The sequence below is a fragment of the Mesoplodon bidens genome, assembly GCF_964165515.1.
Source record: "Mesoplodon bidens genome assembly, chromosome: 2".
NCBI classification, from domain to species: domain Eukaryota; kingdom Metazoa; phylum Chordata; class Mammalia; order Artiodactyla; family Ziphiidae; genus Mesoplodon; species Mesoplodon bidens.
The window spans coordinates 168,489,220-168,506,644 of NC_138177.1; the positions used below are offsets into that span (position 1 = coordinate 168,489,220).

At 46.7% G+C, this 17,425-nt stretch overlaps 1 protein-coding gene across 1 annotated transcript; it reads right to left on the reverse strand.

Moving 5' to 3' along the window:
* Window positions 1-3,096: 3,096 nt before the first annotated feature.
* Window positions 3,097-16,907, reverse strand: ELOA (elongin A). The gene is made up of 11 exons (XM_081224148.1): window positions 16,744-16,907; window positions 11,874-11,930; window positions 10,985-11,091; window positions 9,255-10,449; window positions 8,755-8,869; window positions 7,034-7,189; window positions 6,835-6,932; window positions 5,607-5,787; window positions 5,243-5,354; window positions 4,464-4,639; window positions 3,097-3,486 (listed from the first exon to the last, which is right to left on the reverse strand). The coding sequence occupies exons 1-11, from the start codon at window positions 16,816-16,818 to the stop codon at window positions 3,425-3,427; spliced, it is 2,334 nt and encodes a 777-aa protein (XP_081080274.1). The 5' UTR covers window positions 16,819-16,907; the 3' UTR covers window positions 3,097-3,424.
* Between the last annotated feature and the right edge of the window lie 518 nt (window positions 16,908-17,425).

Consider the following 17,425-nt stretch of genomic DNA (forward strand, 5'->3'; position numbering starts at 1 on the left):
TACTCTTACCTGACCATGAGCGCCAGACTTGACTGCATGTTACTCTATATCCCAGGGTCTAATACAGGTCCTGGCTCAGCAAATGTTGAATTAATGAATAAGGGACAAAGGGCTAACTTACAGACACCGGGTAAAATCATCCATCGGATACCACATTCCATCATTAACTTCAATGCATAGTAATTTGTAACAGTCAGAATTAGATCCAGTAAAGAATTGGGAAAAATAAGTCCAGACCATACACCAAGAATACCCTGTTTAGGAGAGAAGGGATCATAATAAAACCATGTTGCCATGAGATGCTGAGGTTTGATGTGAGAACCAAGGTTCTCGATGTATGTAGCGGCTGAAACCAAGCCCTTGGCTCCACCCACGAATGCTGAAACTCTCGCAGCTCAGCCAGGGCCAACACAGCAGGTTCTTATTAAGCCCTTGCTGCCACGACCTTTCTGCCTGTGTGCTCATTGTGCTCTCATTAGGAAGCCAATGTAAGACTGAGGAGACCTATCTGGGTCCTCCACACCCGCTGGAAGTGACTGAAAGGTAGAGTGGCACACACTTTGCAGTCAGAGAATCTGGGTTTGAAATCCTTTCCTTTGCCACTTACTAGCTATATGGCTTTGGCTGTCATTTCACCCCTCAGAGCCTCAGCTTCTAACTGTAAAACGGGGTAACAGGTCAGTCCCAGGGTTCCAAGTGCAGTAAGGGACAGTGCATGGGCCCCACCAAGTGCTCATTTTCATCTGAGTTTCCTTGCTTTGCTCATAGGGTTCTCTCCCTTTGAGTCCCCTTTTCCCAGACCTGCTGTGCTACAGTACAGACAGAAATCCAGCATCCTTTATGGCCCAGCCCAGGGATTAAGATCTCTGCCTCACAGCCCAGAAACCAGACATTGTGACCGACTTCCATTCTCTGACACAGTAAGGGAGAAAGGAAGAAAGACAACAGTATATGGTGGTTTGTTTTTTTTTTTAATTTAGACATGGAATTTTCCTTCCTTTTCATATAACTTATCTAATTAAAATATTCATCTTGGTAGTTACCACAAAAAAGTAACATAGAAAATTGTATTTACATTTTGGGACCAAAATACAAATGAAGAGCAAGATAATACCTTGCTCCTTTCCCTCCCACTTCCCGGAAAGAAAGGAAAAGCCCCAAAGAAACTGCTCATTACACCAAGGATCACAAAGGTGTTAATTTGCAATTCGGTGATTTGTATGTAGTGTAGCACAGAAAAAAAAAAATTGCACAAGTTTTCACAAATGAGACCAAAGGTTCAACATCATCCTGTGTCTGCTCTGCAGGCATTTCAATAACCCAGGAGAGGTGGTAGTTTAGAAACTCAGTTTTTCCTCTTCCCTCTTCTCACCAAGTCACATCCCTAATGCAGACAGTCTTGAGGGGGGAGACGGAAAGATCTGGCTCTATGCAAACAGGGGTGATCCAAAGATGGATAGTGATGTTGGGATGTGTCTTTTCTTCCCTCTCTGCCCAAAGACTCCTAATAAAGGAAATTAAATCATACACAGCTGTATCAAATATGAAAAACTGGTTTCAATGGTAAAGACTTGAACACACAGGTAAGAGAGAAATTCAAGGCGTGGACACCTAGAGGAAGCTATTCTAGGCAACAGGTGTCTGGCACCTGACCCAGACGCTCATTTGGTTTTAGATAAGAGGCTTTCTAGTATCACATTTGGGGAGCAGGCTGGGGGACTGGTGGAATGGTAATACAAACAATCAAGAGAAAGAATGCTTTACCCAATTCAAAAATACAGCAAGTTAAAACACAGCAATACTTGTGTCCCTCAGGTACCCTGCACAGCAACGTACACTGAACAGTGCTTCTGCTGCACAGACTTCTTGCTGCGTCGCTCTGCAATCTTCAGAGTTAGCCTAACTGAGGTCTCCAGGATGGTTAAAAACAGTGGGCTCCACATTCTGGGCTTTGAGTGAGCTTGTCAAAGGGACTGGTAACTGCCAAGCTCCATGGGCTATCACACTAACCACGCCCTCAATCTGCTTCTCAGGTTTCTTAAGGATGGGCTTCTCAAATTTATAGTATCTACTTCTACCTGGGTCACAACCAAGTGGGTTCCTACTAGATTACTGTCCTTCAATAGCCAAGAAGGACACTGACACTGTCCTCCTAGTTCTGATTTTTCCCCCATGTCAACTCGAAAGTGAGATACTCCCTTCCCAAGACTGGTGGATGCCCTTGTGGCTCCCCCATCCTGATGCTACAGCTCAGACCCTTTCCTTAAACTGGCCCTTACCTCCAAATTCTGGTTTAAAGATTCAAAAAGTAGAGAGAGTTTCAAGCTGCTAAGTTCCCTACAAAACACAGCAAATTGTTGTGCTCTTTCAATCACATGATCTTACCTTTTAAAGAAAGGCAAAAACGAAACCAATTTCCAACACAGCATTACCTTTTAAAACCATTCACCTCTAGTAGCAATTCACAGGGACTAGATTACACTGCTGGATTTTAAAACTCTAAAGTTGTATTCGGGGGCCTACAGAAAGCCCTGCCATGTGTTTGCATCTTGCCCCATGCCAGTGGGGAGAAGGGAAAATAGGGGAGGAAAAAAACCCTAAAGTTTTGAATTAGAAACCGGAAATTGTAAAAATACTGGAGCTCTGTGCCCTCTAGTGAGCCTCAAAAACAGTGGGACCTGGCAAAAAGGATGCGGGGAAAGACTCTAGAACTTCCCTTAATAAATAATTCCCTGAATGAGTAGGAAAGAGATGCACCTGCACAGGACCTCAAAGCAACTGAGGGTCAAAGAGGTGGGGGGTGTCCGACCTGAACACTTCCTGTCACTACACCGGGGCTCCCCCTCCAGGACAGGCAGCCCAGGACCATTCCTCGCTCTACATGCAGCACATGCCACACAGGCTCTGGGGACACCCAGTCCTCTCTCTGGGCCAAAGTCTACTCAGGAGAGATGAATTGGGATGGGGAAAGGCTTTCAATAGGCTTTTGTCTAACAAAGAACCCTAAAAATAAAAGGCTAAGTGTGTGGTAGAGGACCGGAAAAAAACAAAACAAAACAAAACCCAAAAACAAAAAAAACCTGGGGGTAATATAAATACAATCTGGGGGCAATATTTATTAATTAAAACTATGTCTTATAGTTTACAAAGAAGGTAATTGACGACAAAGGTACAATTGACCTTAAAATCCTCAGTGAGCGTGAGGCTTCACATCTTCTTCAGAACTCGGAAGTGCTCGCCAGGCAGGGAGGCGGCAGCTGCGGACACAGGCACAGGCACGACGCCTGCTGACTGTGCAGGACTCGGAGACCAAAAGCCTCCACGAAGCGAAAGATCCTGGTCTCCTCTGGAAGTTCCATTCCCCAACCCCCCCTTGTCCTCATATTCCTCCCCGCAAATTTCATTTCCAAGGTAAGTCCTCAGTTTATCGTCGGGAGAATCTGTTCTTGAAAGCTTTAATCGTCTTGGCCATCATTGGGGCAATTTCTGTGAAAAGAGAAGGCAGTTGTTTCAGATCCATGGCAGTGTGGACACCAGTGGTTTACAATCAAACAAAGCCTTGTTACTCTTGGCTCTACACAGCCAGACAAATGGATACAAGTAGCAGTTATCTGCCAACCCCATAGAAAAGCAGCAGCCCAAAGGTAACACTTCGCCAGCACCTGCCAGGCCCCTGACAATCATTCCCTCTAATTCTCACAACTTCACCAAGACTCAGGCTGGACCCTGTACGGTAAGTGGCAGAACTGGAGTTCAAGCCTTGCCAGACTCTAAAGGCCATTCTGAGCCGCAATTTAACTCTGCCTCACCAATATCCAAAGCAGCCAAAAGCACCCCCTCCCATACCTGTCTGTCCAGTGTAGCAACAGGTCTGAGATGAGCTAAATGCACAAACCACCGAAGAACGACTAGCCTGCCCTCTAGCCTGGTTAACCTGAACCGAGCCAAAGTGCAAGTCAGGACTCCCACCCTCCTGTGGGTCCTGAAGTAAATACAGAATAATGCTTTTCTTAAGTTAGGACACCGCTGTAGAATACTGGGGATAGTCTACAGTAGTAAAGTTAGTAAAATACGAAAGAGACCCAACTCGATACAAAAAAAGACTTAGAAGGTGGGGTTATAAAGTTATAAAACTTCAATAAAATTATTTAGCTGTTAATAATAACAGTTGGAAACTCCATGTTATTGCCTGGAGAAACAGGTTTACATTTAGGTTGAAAAAAATAAAAGAAGAAAAAAGCAGAGTACCAAAATGAATATTCACTACGATCATTATTTAAATGACACACGAAATATGCACTACGAACAAAGCAGGGGAAGGAGGCCCTGACATTTAGACCAGCTGTGTGCAAGGCATCACATACGCTACATCTAACACACAAAGTGTGATGCAGCAGTAATAACATTAGAGGGGTTCAAATACTAGTTTTGAAATATCTGAGCAGGAGCTCCAAGTTACCTACTCTTTACAGTCGGTTTCCTGGGATCATAGGAAACAGTGCTGCTGACCACGGGTGCCGAGTGGGCACTGCTGGTACTCGGGCCGTCGTAGGCCGGCTCCTCGGGGCTGGCGTTAAAGCTGTTGCTGCCGCCACTGCCCAAGCGGCTGCTTCCTGAGAGGTACGGTGCTGGCTTGATCCTGGGACACAGAGCAAAGCTGCCAGTCAGGAGCAGGAGAAATCTGCCCTCGGCACCAACAGCCTGAAGCTGGCTGGTCTGAGGACTCAGTTCTGTGGCTTTGACCAGTGGACCTAGTACCCTAGATTCTGGTGATGGCTCGGAAGTGACTGTGGCAGGCCTTCAGAATGAATGAATGATGATCTCGACTAACTTTTCACTGTTTAGGTGTAAATCTGTATTTCGACAATGCTTACTACTTAGATAATTTAGTCATCACAGTAGTATGTTTTTTGTTTAAATGGGGAAAGGGAAAGCCTTAGGGGATATGTCCCAAAAGCCAGGCCCTGTTCTCCATTTAGTCTTGACCACACCCACACCCCGACCCCACCTAGGGGCAGGAATCACTATCTTGCCCACAGTGCAGTCAAGGACGCTGAGGTTCAGGGAGGTCAAGTGCCCAGACGGTCAAGGTCAGCCTGCAGAAACCACTCTGCACTGCCACGCTTTCACCCCCGAAATGAATCGCTTCTTGCCCCTGGGCTGCCTCTCACGGCTGAAAGATAAGCTCTTGGGCTCTCTCTCTCCCTGAGCAGGCGGAAACCACAGGGGGCAGAGATCTTACCTGATTTTCTCAGGCACAGCTGCTCCTCCTGTTCCAAACTTCTCCTGCCTCCTTCGAACATCACGAGGTGGCTTGGCCACAGAGTTGACAAAGGCCATTTTTGCTTGTCGGCCTGCGGAGGAATGGAGATTAACACCTGCCTTCTTGAGCTGAGATGCCAAAGGTAGGGGATTATCAACCCTGGAAACCCCTCTGTAGGGGAGCATGCATAGTGGCAGAAGAAACACCTCACCCTTTGCCGCCTTCTGCAAATGCAGGAGATATTTGGGGGCCAGAGGTGATACCATAGCTGAGCCCACCGCAGCCCTGCTGTTGACCAGAGCACAGGGCTCACTCTTCTGCCAGACCCACGCTGCCCCCTTACCTTTGGGCTTATTGGCGTGCGCAGATCGGATATTCTTTGTGAGGAGTCGCAGCCGCTGCTCTCGGGCATCCTGAAGCCGCAGGTACATCTCCCGCCACGACTCATACTCTTCTGGCCTTTCATCCTTAAAGTCTCGGTGACAATGAACTTTCCATAATTGATCCGTTTCTTCAATTAATACCTAAAATCAGAACCAGGACATCATTTACATGCAAGTACCCTTACACATTTCTTTTCTATCCTTAATCACACAGGGGGACCAGCTTCCTAATGATATTTTGGTCTTCTTAGTAGTAGTAGTGTATTAAAATACCACAGTTCTAGGAAAGAAACCCAAATCACTGAATTAAAAAATGTTAAGTGTGGGCTTCCCTGGTGGCGCAGTGATTGAGAGTCCGCCTGCCAACGCAGGGGACACGGGTTCGTGCCCTGGTCCGGGAAGATCCCACATGCCACGGAGCGGCTGGGCCCGTGAGCCATGGCCGCTGAGCCTGCGCGTCCGGAGCCTGCGCTCCGCAACGGGAGAGGCCACAACAGTGAGGGGCCCGCGTACTGGAAAAAAATAAAAAAGTTAAGTGTGAGGCACTATACTAGCTGCTTTAGGGGGTTGTGGGACTAGGAGAGAAGGCAACACAGAAATTAGTTTAAGATCAGTCTTTTCCTTTAGAAGATCAGTGCAGAGTAGGAACTGGGATGAAGTCAAATCCAGGCATTTCCCCATCACTACACTGAACTGCAATGGCGAGGGGCCACTTAAGAAGGATATGTCGTAGATCCTTTGAATTAGAGACAGCTAATGCAATCAGATGAGCATCTCCCGCATTAGGAGGATTGGGGGATAGATCTGTTTGTCTCTAGGAGACACCCAGCCACCCTTATATTCACCAGACACCTGAGTGTCAACACATGGCTCTGTCCCTGCCCTGGATCCCAAGGGCTGTGCTGCTAGAATTCTCCCTTGACCTCTGTAACTAGGCAAGCTCAAGGGAGGCGTGGGAAATGGTCCCCCTCTCCCACCTTTCAATCCCATCTTGATTCTAGCCCAAGAGGCCTACTTAAGATGCCAGGAGCAGGTGCTAAAAACCTGCCTGTTTAAAGGCCCATAGACAAACCCAGAACAGTGATCCGACCACCACCTGCCCATCACCGTGGCAGATTCAGAGACAAAGCTACTTCTGGAGACGCAAGCCAGCACACTGCCCTCTTCCCATCCAAACAGAATACTCACGTGATTGTACTCCTCTATGCGATATAACTGATCAGGTGTACACCTCTCCAGAACAGGTTCAAGAAGAGAATATGGGACGCCTCCCACTTCAAAGATTGCTGAAGAGAATCAAAGGGGAAAAGCACTGAGTAGCGGCCAAGTCACCCGGTGTCCCAGTGCCACAACGTGCTGAAGAGCAAGAGAGAAGCATGTGACTTACAGTCAATGTTGTTTTTAAGCACCCGGATGCACTGCTCGTGCAAGGTCATCATTTTGGGGAGATAGGCACACTTGGAACCAGAATAGACCTGCATCTTGGAATTCATTCTTCGTCCGGTGAATCCAGCTTCTTCCTCTTCCTGGGGTGAGGAGAGTGCTGTAGGGCAAGAAAAACAGAAGTGTGAGTTATAAAAGGCACTGAGCAATACAGTGAAAACTCTCCTTCCACGGCATTCCCCAGCCTCCCCGTTTCCTTTCTCAAAGACAACCAATGCTACCAGTTTCTTGTGTCCTTCCAGAAAGTCTATGCAAAAATAAACTAATATTTATTTTATTCCTTTTTAACCAATCAATAACATACTATAACCATTCTGTCATTTACATTTTAGAAATCACATCAGTACATAGATTTTCTACTTCTTTTTTTAAATTGCTGCATAGGATGCCACTGTGTGGATGAACCATGATCCGTTAGTCTCTCGCTAAGGGACACCTATGTAGCATCTAATTGTTTTGCTATTAAAACTAGCCTTTATTTATTTATTTTTTGGCTGCATTTGGGCCTTCGTTGCTGCACGCGGGCTTTCTCTAGTTGCAGCAAGTGGGGGCTACTCTTCGTTGTAGTACACGGGCTTCTCACTGCAGTGGCTTCTCGTGTTGCGGAGCATGGGCTCTAGGCACATGGGTTTCAGTAGTTGTGGCGCATGGGCTTAGTTGCTCTAGCGGCATGTGGGATCTTCCCGGACCAGGGGTCGAACCTGTGTCCCCTGCGTTGGCAGGCAGATTCTTTTTTTTTTTTTTTTTTTAATTAATTTATTTTTGCTGTGTTGGTTCTTCGTTTCTGTGCGAGGGCTTTCTCCAGTTGTGGCAAGTGGGGGCCACTCTTCATCGCGGTGCGCGGGCCTCTCACCATCGCGACACCTCCCGTCGCGGAGCACAGGCTCCAGACGCGCAGGCTCAGTAGCTGTGGCTCACGGGCCTAGTTGTCCACGGCATGTGGGATCCTCCCAGACCGGGGCTCGAACCCGTGTCCCCTGCATTAGCAGGCAGACTCTCAACCACTGCGCCACCAGGGAAGCCCAGCAGGCAGATTCTTAACCACTGCACCACCAGGGAAGTCCCTAGCCTTCTTTTTAAGCCCCTATGGAATGTACAGAGTAAAAGCCTGCTGGTAATAGCAGCAGCTAAGATTTAGCAAACACTGTGTGTAAAAACCCAGAGCTCAGAGCTTTACCAGCATTATCACTTTCAATCCACCTCATAGGCAGATACCATTATTACTCCCATTCACAGAATATGAAACTGAAGTCCAAGGAAATTAAGTTGTTACCCAAGTTCATGTAACTTGTAGTAGAAGCCAGAGCTGAGATTCAAACCCAAGGCATCAAACTCCAGAACCTGTGCTCTTAGGAAATCCACCAAAATCTGATGACAGACCATGAATGAATTTTTAAAACCATTTTCTCCATTGGGCTTCCCTGGTGGCGCAGCAGTTGAGAGTCCGCCTGCCGATGCAGGGGACACGGGTTTGTGCCCCAGTCCGGGAAGATCCCACATGCTGCGGAGCGGCTGGGCCCGTGAGCCATGGCCATTGAGCCTGCGCGTCCAGAGCCTGTGCTCCGCAGCGGGAGAGGCCACAACAGTGAGAGGCCCGCGTGCCGCAAAAAAACAAAAAAACAAAAAACACCATTTTCTCCATTAAAAAAAGACAAAGAAAATTACCTTTTCGCTTTGGTTGGAAGGCAGACATCAATTCAAGGGAAGGAAGTGGGCGGTAATTGGCCTGTATCACAGGTAATGGAAGGTCTGGTAACACTGGCAGCGCATCGCTGGGGACCTGCAGAGAAGAGACCAGTGACTGGAGAGCCTCTTTCTACAAGCACAGCTCTTTCCCCCAGTCGACGCCCAGCAGTGTTGACGTGGCAGATAACTTCACACGCATATCCAGCCTGCAGGAGGGGCGGCAGCTGTGCCTGACACTACCTAAGTCAGGAGATACGGGGAGATGGGCCCAGCACAATGGGATGCCTCAGAAAATACTTTTCTTGGGTTCTACTGACCCTGGTGGCCAGAGAGAGGTGGCCAGAGAGGCCGGGAGGAAACTACTTCAAACTGAAATTCAACAGGCCATGGGAAAGCCAGCCCAGACAAACAGTGGTGGGGTCGTCCCGGGAGCTCTGCCGGCCCAGGTGCTCTGGCTGGGACGGGGCCACAGGGGTTACCTTTTTCAGCTTGGATGAATGGGATCCAGCTGGCGGAAGCTTCTCTGACTTGTTTTCGTTCATCTTAGGTAATTTCTGAACTGAGTCCAAGTTTTTACTAGTGCTTTTTGAATCATTTTTTTTAAATCCTTTTTCTCCAGGAGTCGTGGTTGAAGTTTTCACAATCTTTTTCTTTTTCTTCCGGGGCTGGTCATAGCTGAGGTATGACTCAAAAGACATGGTGGGCTGCTCGAATTCATCATCCATATCTGCCTCCTCAGCTTTAAGGAAGGAGCCCACTGACTTTCTATCTAAATGAGAAGGTTTTACTTTTCCTTCTTGAGCCTTTAGGTTGTTAGAAACCTTCTCTTTTGCCTTGGGCAGCAGGTCTCCTGCCCCCTTGCCTGTGTCTAAGCTTTCTAGACGCTGCTTGTTTTTGTCTGATTTGGTTTTCTCTGGGTCTCTGTATTTTGGCTTTTTAAGGTGGTTGTCTGATGCCACCTCCAAGGGGGGTAAAACCTTCTTGGTGCTGCCGTCTTTTTCCTTCTCCTTCTTGACACCACTAGAGGGCGGTTTCTCCTTTGTGCCGTCCCCTGAGGGTGGCCTCCGCCGGTTTTCCTCTTTGGAGAAGGCCTTGTGTGATTTTTCTCTGCTCAAAGACGACTTCTCATCTCCTTTGGAATTCACCGCACGTTTTTCTTTATGGGAAGATCTGTGCTCCTTGCTCTGACTCACGACCTCTTTCCCTTGGGCTTCACCCAGGTGTCGTTCTTGACTGACCCCCAGTCTGTCCTGAAAGGCATTACTGTGGCCTTTGCCAGGCTTCTGGTGTGAAACAAAGGGCTCGTGGTCCTCCTCCAGGGATCTGTAATGGTCCACAGACATCTGATGAGGGCTGGTGGATGACAGCGGGGACTGAACATGGCCGTAATCGGAAGATTCGTGGTCTGAAGAGTAAACTGGAGAAACTCTGTGGTACCTCTTTCTCTCGTCTCTCCTCTCATGACTGTGAGATACTTTGTGAGGCCGCTCAAGCTCCGAGAGTTTTCTGTGTTTTTTTTGTCTGTTATCAGGACTACACGACTGGCTACCGGAGGCTCTCCAGCTCCCTGGGTAGTCCCCCTCCCCCTCCCCCCCCTCCTCCTCCTTCAGGGCATCCCTGGGGCGCTTTCGAGAATTGCTCTTCTCAAAGTCCTGTTCATCAGGCTCAGTGTTTCTAAAATAAAAGAAAAAGCAGATGAAGCAGATATAAATCTCAGGGTAATCCTTGTTCAGAGGACAACATCACAGGACCTGAACTCACGAAAGAGATGAAGAGTTTACAGAGTTAGAAACAAGGTCTTGGGAAGAAGGTAAATGGGTTCTGCTCAAAGATACTCAGCTAAGGTTTAAAACTGGGAAAGCCCAAATATTCAATAAATGGAAAATGACGAGTTTAACTACAGGACACAAAGAAGATCAAACATCTTGTGGACGTGAAAATACTTAGAAAGCTTTTCAACACAGGGAAATATTTAACTTGTTACATTTAAAAAGAGCTGTAATTTACATCAGTTTATTCACAGCTATATAAAAATGCCTTTTAAGAACAGGTTAGAAAGAAACATTCCAAAACATCAATAATGCTTATCTTTGGATGGTTGAATTAAGAAATTCTTATTCTTATTTCTATTTTTAAATGTCTTCTAGTATTCTATAATGATCATGGATTATTTCTTATAATTGAGGCAGAATTGAGGAACTTTTCTTACCGTTCCACAGGAACCAGCTTCTTCCACTGGGCCACTAGGTCCTTGGCAAAGCTTCCGACATGCTCATGTTTTCGCAAGCTATTTACCGTTTTCCCAACCCCGGTTTCCTACAAAGTTGACAAAGGAATTGTTAGAGGGTTGTAGAACTAGGCTCACAATTTTCTAAAGAAATAAGACCTCCTACTTTTCAACAAACCAATACTTCCTTCCAAAAACATACCTTGCAAGTCTCAGTACAAAGTTACTTTGTGTCTATGCCCCAAGCCTCTAATGACACACAGTAGCAAAGTGCACCAGATTCAGAAGAGGAAAACACTAAATTAAAACACTTCTAGAACTTTAGCAATAATAACAAGAGTGATCATGGCAGGTGTTAGGCACTGAGCTAAGAGCACTGCATACAGTGTCTGAATTAATACTTATATGATAACTCTGTGAGGTTAGGACCTGCCCCATTTTACAAAGAAGGAACAGCCTGAAGTCACAAACTTGGATTTGAATCCAGGACTAGATGCCAATGTTCTTTTAATTTTTAGAAAAAAAACTGAGATAAAATTCACTATTTTAACCATTTTAAAGTGTACAGTTCAGTGGTTTCCAGAACACTCACAATACTACACAACCATCACCACTAATTCCAGAACATTTTCATCACCCTAAAAAGAAATGCTGTTCCTCCCAATTCCCCCCACCCCGCGCAATCACTAATCTAACTTTCTATCTATGGATTTGCCTATTCTGGACATTTCATATAAATAAAACCATACAATATGTGGCCTTGTGTCTGGTTTCTTTCACTTCTAAAGCCCATGCTCTTACTGTACAATCTCTCTGGTCGGGAAGGGGAGGGGATATAGCTATTTAACATCTAAAATTACACAGTTCTTACCGCAAGAATGTCTACTGTAATAGGCAAGGTGGAGAGTTTCTTCAGATATTTCAATAGCTGCAGAGAATAAAATAAACATTAATTTCTATAAAATCATAATCATTCACTGGAACAAATAAGAATAATATCCAATGGTTAAGTACTTACACTGTTCTGTAGTATACAGTATGGTTGTTATCCTTATTTTACAAGTGTGAAAACAGACTCGAAACAGTTAAGGTACTTGCCCCAGGATGCAAGTAGGGCAGGATTCACTCAGGTCTGCGGCTTTAGATTGTGTGCTTTCAGCCACTATGCTACACCAAGGGGAAATAAAACTTAGAGAAGAGAATCAAACCTATCAGCTCTAAGAAAAGTAATCAACAACTATCTTTCTGCCCAGTTTTGAGAGAGACTTTCTGAGAAAGGAGCCAATTTTAGGAAATTACTCATGCACCCGGCATAGAGGAAAGTAAAAAGGAGAAGAGGTCTCTACAGAAAAAGGGTATCATGTTTCCAGAAAAAGTGTGTTTAACAGAACTGGGTTTTTTCAATGTAAGTGGGAAGCCAAGACCAATTTCAAGTTGCTAGAATCAGAGCTTTGCCGTTGCAAATGGTGAACATAAAATGTCTGGGTAGATTAGAGAAGCAATCTGGGTTTGGTCACATTTCTTTTCTGTATTCTCTTGAGCTAGCTCAAAATCCGATAGCAGAGCTGTTAAGACAGAGTTCCAGAGTCAGAGACAGGCTTCAGTTTGGCCCCGCCACTTCCTTGTGGGGCGATCTTGTGCAAGTCACTAACCTCTCTGAACCTCAGTTACTTCATCTGCAAAACAGGAACTGGATCCTGTCTGTACTTCACAAGCTGTGAGGATTCAGAGAGACAAACCATGTGCAGTCTTTAGCCATAGTGCCTGGAATGCTATACAAGCTCAATAACTGCTTCTGATTAATCATTTCATTCATCAACTGACCATTCTTTAAACGGCTACCCTTGATCCTCTACCAGATATTCCCCAGCCAATTCCTACTTGCTCCACTTCTACCTGAAGTCATGACGGCTATGCCATTCTCTAGGAAATATGTATGTATATATAAATATACCCACCATTCGAGGAGTGCTGAAAAGTACAAGTAGTTCAAAATAGATTAACTGTGGCTACCTTGATAGTTAAATATCTGATAACAAGATCTGTTCTTTTCCTATGTGTAGCCCAGGCTACAATTAGTAGCTATATTGCTACTAGGCGGAGTAGCAAGTGTGTTTTTCTGGTCATTCTACTTCAATAATTACTGAACCTGGTTGCTAGGCAGAGCAACTGGATCACACGTGATAATCTTGTTTTGACTGGGAACCTATGAGAAGCCAAGTGGTGTACCTAAGGAGTTTCACCTTCATAGTTGAGTGAAAATTATCCTCCACTTCGAATTCGACCACCACCACCATCCAACTCAGGACAAAGTATATGTGTATTTCTTGTCATCAAAGCTATGGGTGCAAAGATGAATGCCAATTCCTCTTCTTAAAGGAAAATTTAGAATCATTGAAAAGGTTAAAGACAGGTTGTCTCCTCTAATGCCATTCCCTGGAAGGCATTTATATACTATTTACTGTGCACTGGCTACTATGCTACGTCCTTACAGGTGTTACCTCATTTCATCCTCATTAACCAACTCTATAAAATGGATATTATGTTCCCCATTTTACAGATATTAAAACTGAGCCCAGTGAGGTTAGGTAACTTGCCTAACAAGCGAGTAGGTCAAGTGTGTTTACCACAGCATGTACTACAAAGCCAGGAAAAATATCCAACATAAAGACACTGTCCTTAGAAGACCGGAAAAGGAAATGGAGCAGTAGTTCATGTGCCTCTTAGCACACTCGACACAGAGCAGAAGAACCCCTCCTTAGTGTTACGTTGTCAGACAGTTTAGGGTCCACAGAGGAAAGAAGGTCACCACCAGGACAGAGTCCCAGGACCTCTACAAAGGCCACATATAAGAATGGGGCCAGGGCTTCCCTGGTGGCGCAGTGGTTGAGAGTCCGCCTGCCGATGCAGGGGACACGGGTTCGTGCCCCGGTCTGGGAAGATCCCACATGCCGCGGAGCGGCTGGGCCCGTGAGCCATGGCCGCTGAGCCTGCGCGTCCGGAGCCTGTGCTCCACAACGGGAGAGGCCACAACAGTGAGAGGCCTGCGTACCACAAAAAAAAAAAAAAAAAAAAAAGAATGGGGCCAGAAGTCATTGAAGGTGTGTTCATCTCAAAGCCTAGCACTAATTGGAAGTATAAACGCTGCCTTTCTGCTTCGTTTTGGGTTAGGAGGGACGACTTAAAAGCAGATGAAACTAACACCCTAGAGATATTCAAACCAATTTAGCCCAACATAAGAGAAAAAGGGCTTCAGAGCCCCTCTATTTTCAGTGAGGTTCAAAAAAGAACAAAGCATTAAAATGATAAAGCACTTTGGGTATCCTCAGGTAGGTGGAAACTTGCTGTTATCAAACCTAGGGACCAGTTGTAGTTTGCAAGAACTGATAACAAGTCATTGAGAAATATCAAACATTTGCACAGTCCATGCTTAGGAATCTCAGTTATCCTCTGCACACTACTTCATCACAAAGAGCTAAAGATGTTCATAACGTCGGCCTCGTTCTCCACTTGCCTTCAAACTGTATTCTTTGTAGTTTCCGTGTTCAAACTGTAACACAGGACAGGTAACTTTACCAGCCATGAAAATTGTTTCTACTTAAATAGTAGGAACCAAGTGACCCTGGTTTGCCTGACACCTTTTTCCCCAAGTAAGCCTAGATCATAGATGGGCTTAAAGTGAAAAGAGTTACAGTTAAACACCTATGTTTAATACGAGGAAATCTATGAATATAGGTGTGGAATCAAACGTTTGGCTAATAATGGTTTGAAATCAAGATTTAGTTGTAAGTTCAGTACTGCTATATAATCATCTTGTAATTTCAAGAACAACCTGTGGGAGCTTGCTGGGTTAACAGAAGGTTGAGAAGGCCAGTGTGCCAGCTTGCAGTTTTCCCTCTGCATTAGCTCATTTGTGAATGCCAACTATTGTGCCCTTTGCAAAAATGATCTTCATAATGCAAAGTCAGAAGCTCAGGGTGAGTTTCTATCTGGGAAGAGAAAGCCCAGATACTCACAGTCACTAACAGTTCAAATAGGATGTGAAGTCAAACAAACCTTTTCTTAATTTGAAATTTCATGCACATCAATTACTGGAAAAGCTACTTCAAAATTTAAATTCTAGTGGGAAAATGACTGTAGACACTACACGGTGCATTTTTTTTTTTAACCCAATGGAAGACCAAACTGGGGAGATGGAGGCGATTTACATCATATTACTCTAGGGTTTTAAAAAAAATCAGTCACAAACCTACAGTGTTTGGGAAAACAAGCTAGTACTCGGAAATAATGACCATTTATTAGATGCCCACAAAGGGTTATTGTAAAAAGAAACTTGTAAATATGCCTGTCCACTAGGTACTGAAGCCATTATAGAAAATATAACACAAAACAAGTGAAAGCGTTTCGGTTTTCACAGACAAAGCTAAAATGTCGTCCTGAAGAAGTGGATCTTTGAGCTAGGTATGCATGAGAAGAGTTAAACAGTGGTCTGATAGTGAGGTGCGTTGAGCAGCCTTTAGAAACAAAGGCAAAAAAACCTCACCTATGACAGGCCAAGAAGAGGTGAAGAGAAAGCGGCCTTTCAAGAAAAACTGTAAAGAGTGGAGATTAACATCTACTGAGCACTTCTGCCTTTTGGTTCTGTCCTGGGAAGAAGCAGGTGAGGAAACTGGCTTAGCAAGGAACATCCCTAATGTCCATGGCTGGCAAATAAATTAGAACTCAAATCTCCTCACCACTTTATTTCGACTGCCTCCCTGGATTATTTCCTCTTCAAAAGCCACTCTGGAGTTCAGAGATCCAACTCTTACAACACTGTACACTCCAGCTATAATGCTGACAGAGAATGTCAAACACCTTGAGTGTTTTCATCAATGTATTTCAATTAAAAAAAAAATTCTAACATCCACGGGACACTCTCCCAGACACCAAGAAGATGGATGGAAGAAAAGTCGCAGAGAGAGAAGAATGCATTTAACTTAAGAGAACAGTTAAGGGGGGAAAAAAACTAGCCGAGTGCAATTAAAAATGGTTGCCCATCACTCGCAGCAGCCAGAATCGGTAGCTCTTACCTTTCTATCAAGGCCAGAAGGAAATCTAGCTGCAACTTCTAAGCCTTGTTTTTTTTCTTTCCATTTACAACCTAAGTTTTTAGTTAGGGTGACGTGAGGTTTATTTTGTTTTGAAAGAGATTTACTGAGAAAGCGAAAAGGTCCACGCTCTAATAATCAAGCCAAAGCAATAAAAACGTCTTAAAGACGCAGGACCACACACCGAGCCTAGGCTCCATCAAGCACAGGCAGAACCACCTCCTTCTCCCAACAAACATCAAAAGACACTAAGAAATCAGAACATTTCGCAGGGCGAGGAATGGAGCGGGCAGGAGTTAACTCAGGGCGAGCTCTCCCGACAGGAAACAGCTGGCCTGGGACGCCGGGGGAGGGCTCCGGGAGCCCCGCCGGCACGCGGTGTCCGCCCGGAGCCCGCGGGCGCCCGGCCCGGGAGGCAGGGAGGCCGGGCCCGCCGAGGCGCGCCGCCCGCCGTGCGGGGTCCCACCGCGTGGGCAGCGGCCAAGGGCCACTAACTTCCCGACTGCAGGCCGCAGACCGGCGGGGCCGCGCTCCGGGTCCGAGCCCCCACGGCCCCGGCCGCTCGGGAAGGAGCCGCACCCGGGCCCGCGAACGTTACGGGGCCGCGCCGCGCCCAACGCCCGGCCCCCTCCGCGCTGCTCGCTCGCTCACCTTCTTCGGGTCCGGGTTCGCGGCCAGGCGCGCCTGCAGCTTCTCCACAACTTGGAGCGCCGACTCCGCCGCCATCGCTGTCACTGGCGCGGCCTCCTCGCCGGAACTGGGCTCGCGTCGCGTCCTCTGGGTGCAGCTCCGCCCTCTGTGCCTCCCCCGCGGAGACGGAAGAGCGACTGGTCCCTTCCGGGCCTCGGCGAAGTGGGGTGGAGGGGCCGCGGGGTGTGGGGGTGCCGGCTGGCTGCAGGCCCCGCCCCCACGGCCTGTGGTTGGGGGGGTCCGGTCCTTTGCGCCCTCCCGGAGCCGCGTGCGCCGGGAGGTCGAGCAGCTTGGCCCGGGCGCGTCGGCTCCGCACTGGTCGCCGCTGGGCAGCCTCGCTTCTGGTCCTCGTAGTGCGGAGCCACGGCCTGGAAAATCACTCCGGTGTCCAGCCAAGGCAGGATGAGACCACTGCGCCGGACCCTGCCTTTATAAATCCTAGCCCGCCCCCTTGCGCTGTGAGCCACGCCCCAAATAACACCTGTGTGTGGTTCCAGGGTGGGTCTGCGGCTCAGGAAATCAGCGATTAACGCTAGTGACCACCCTTGATTGGGGGCACTAAGCCCAGTGGTTGAGCTAAGTTTCACTCTCAGTACAGCCCAGTGAAACGAGGCATATTATCCCCATGTTACAGATGAGGAAA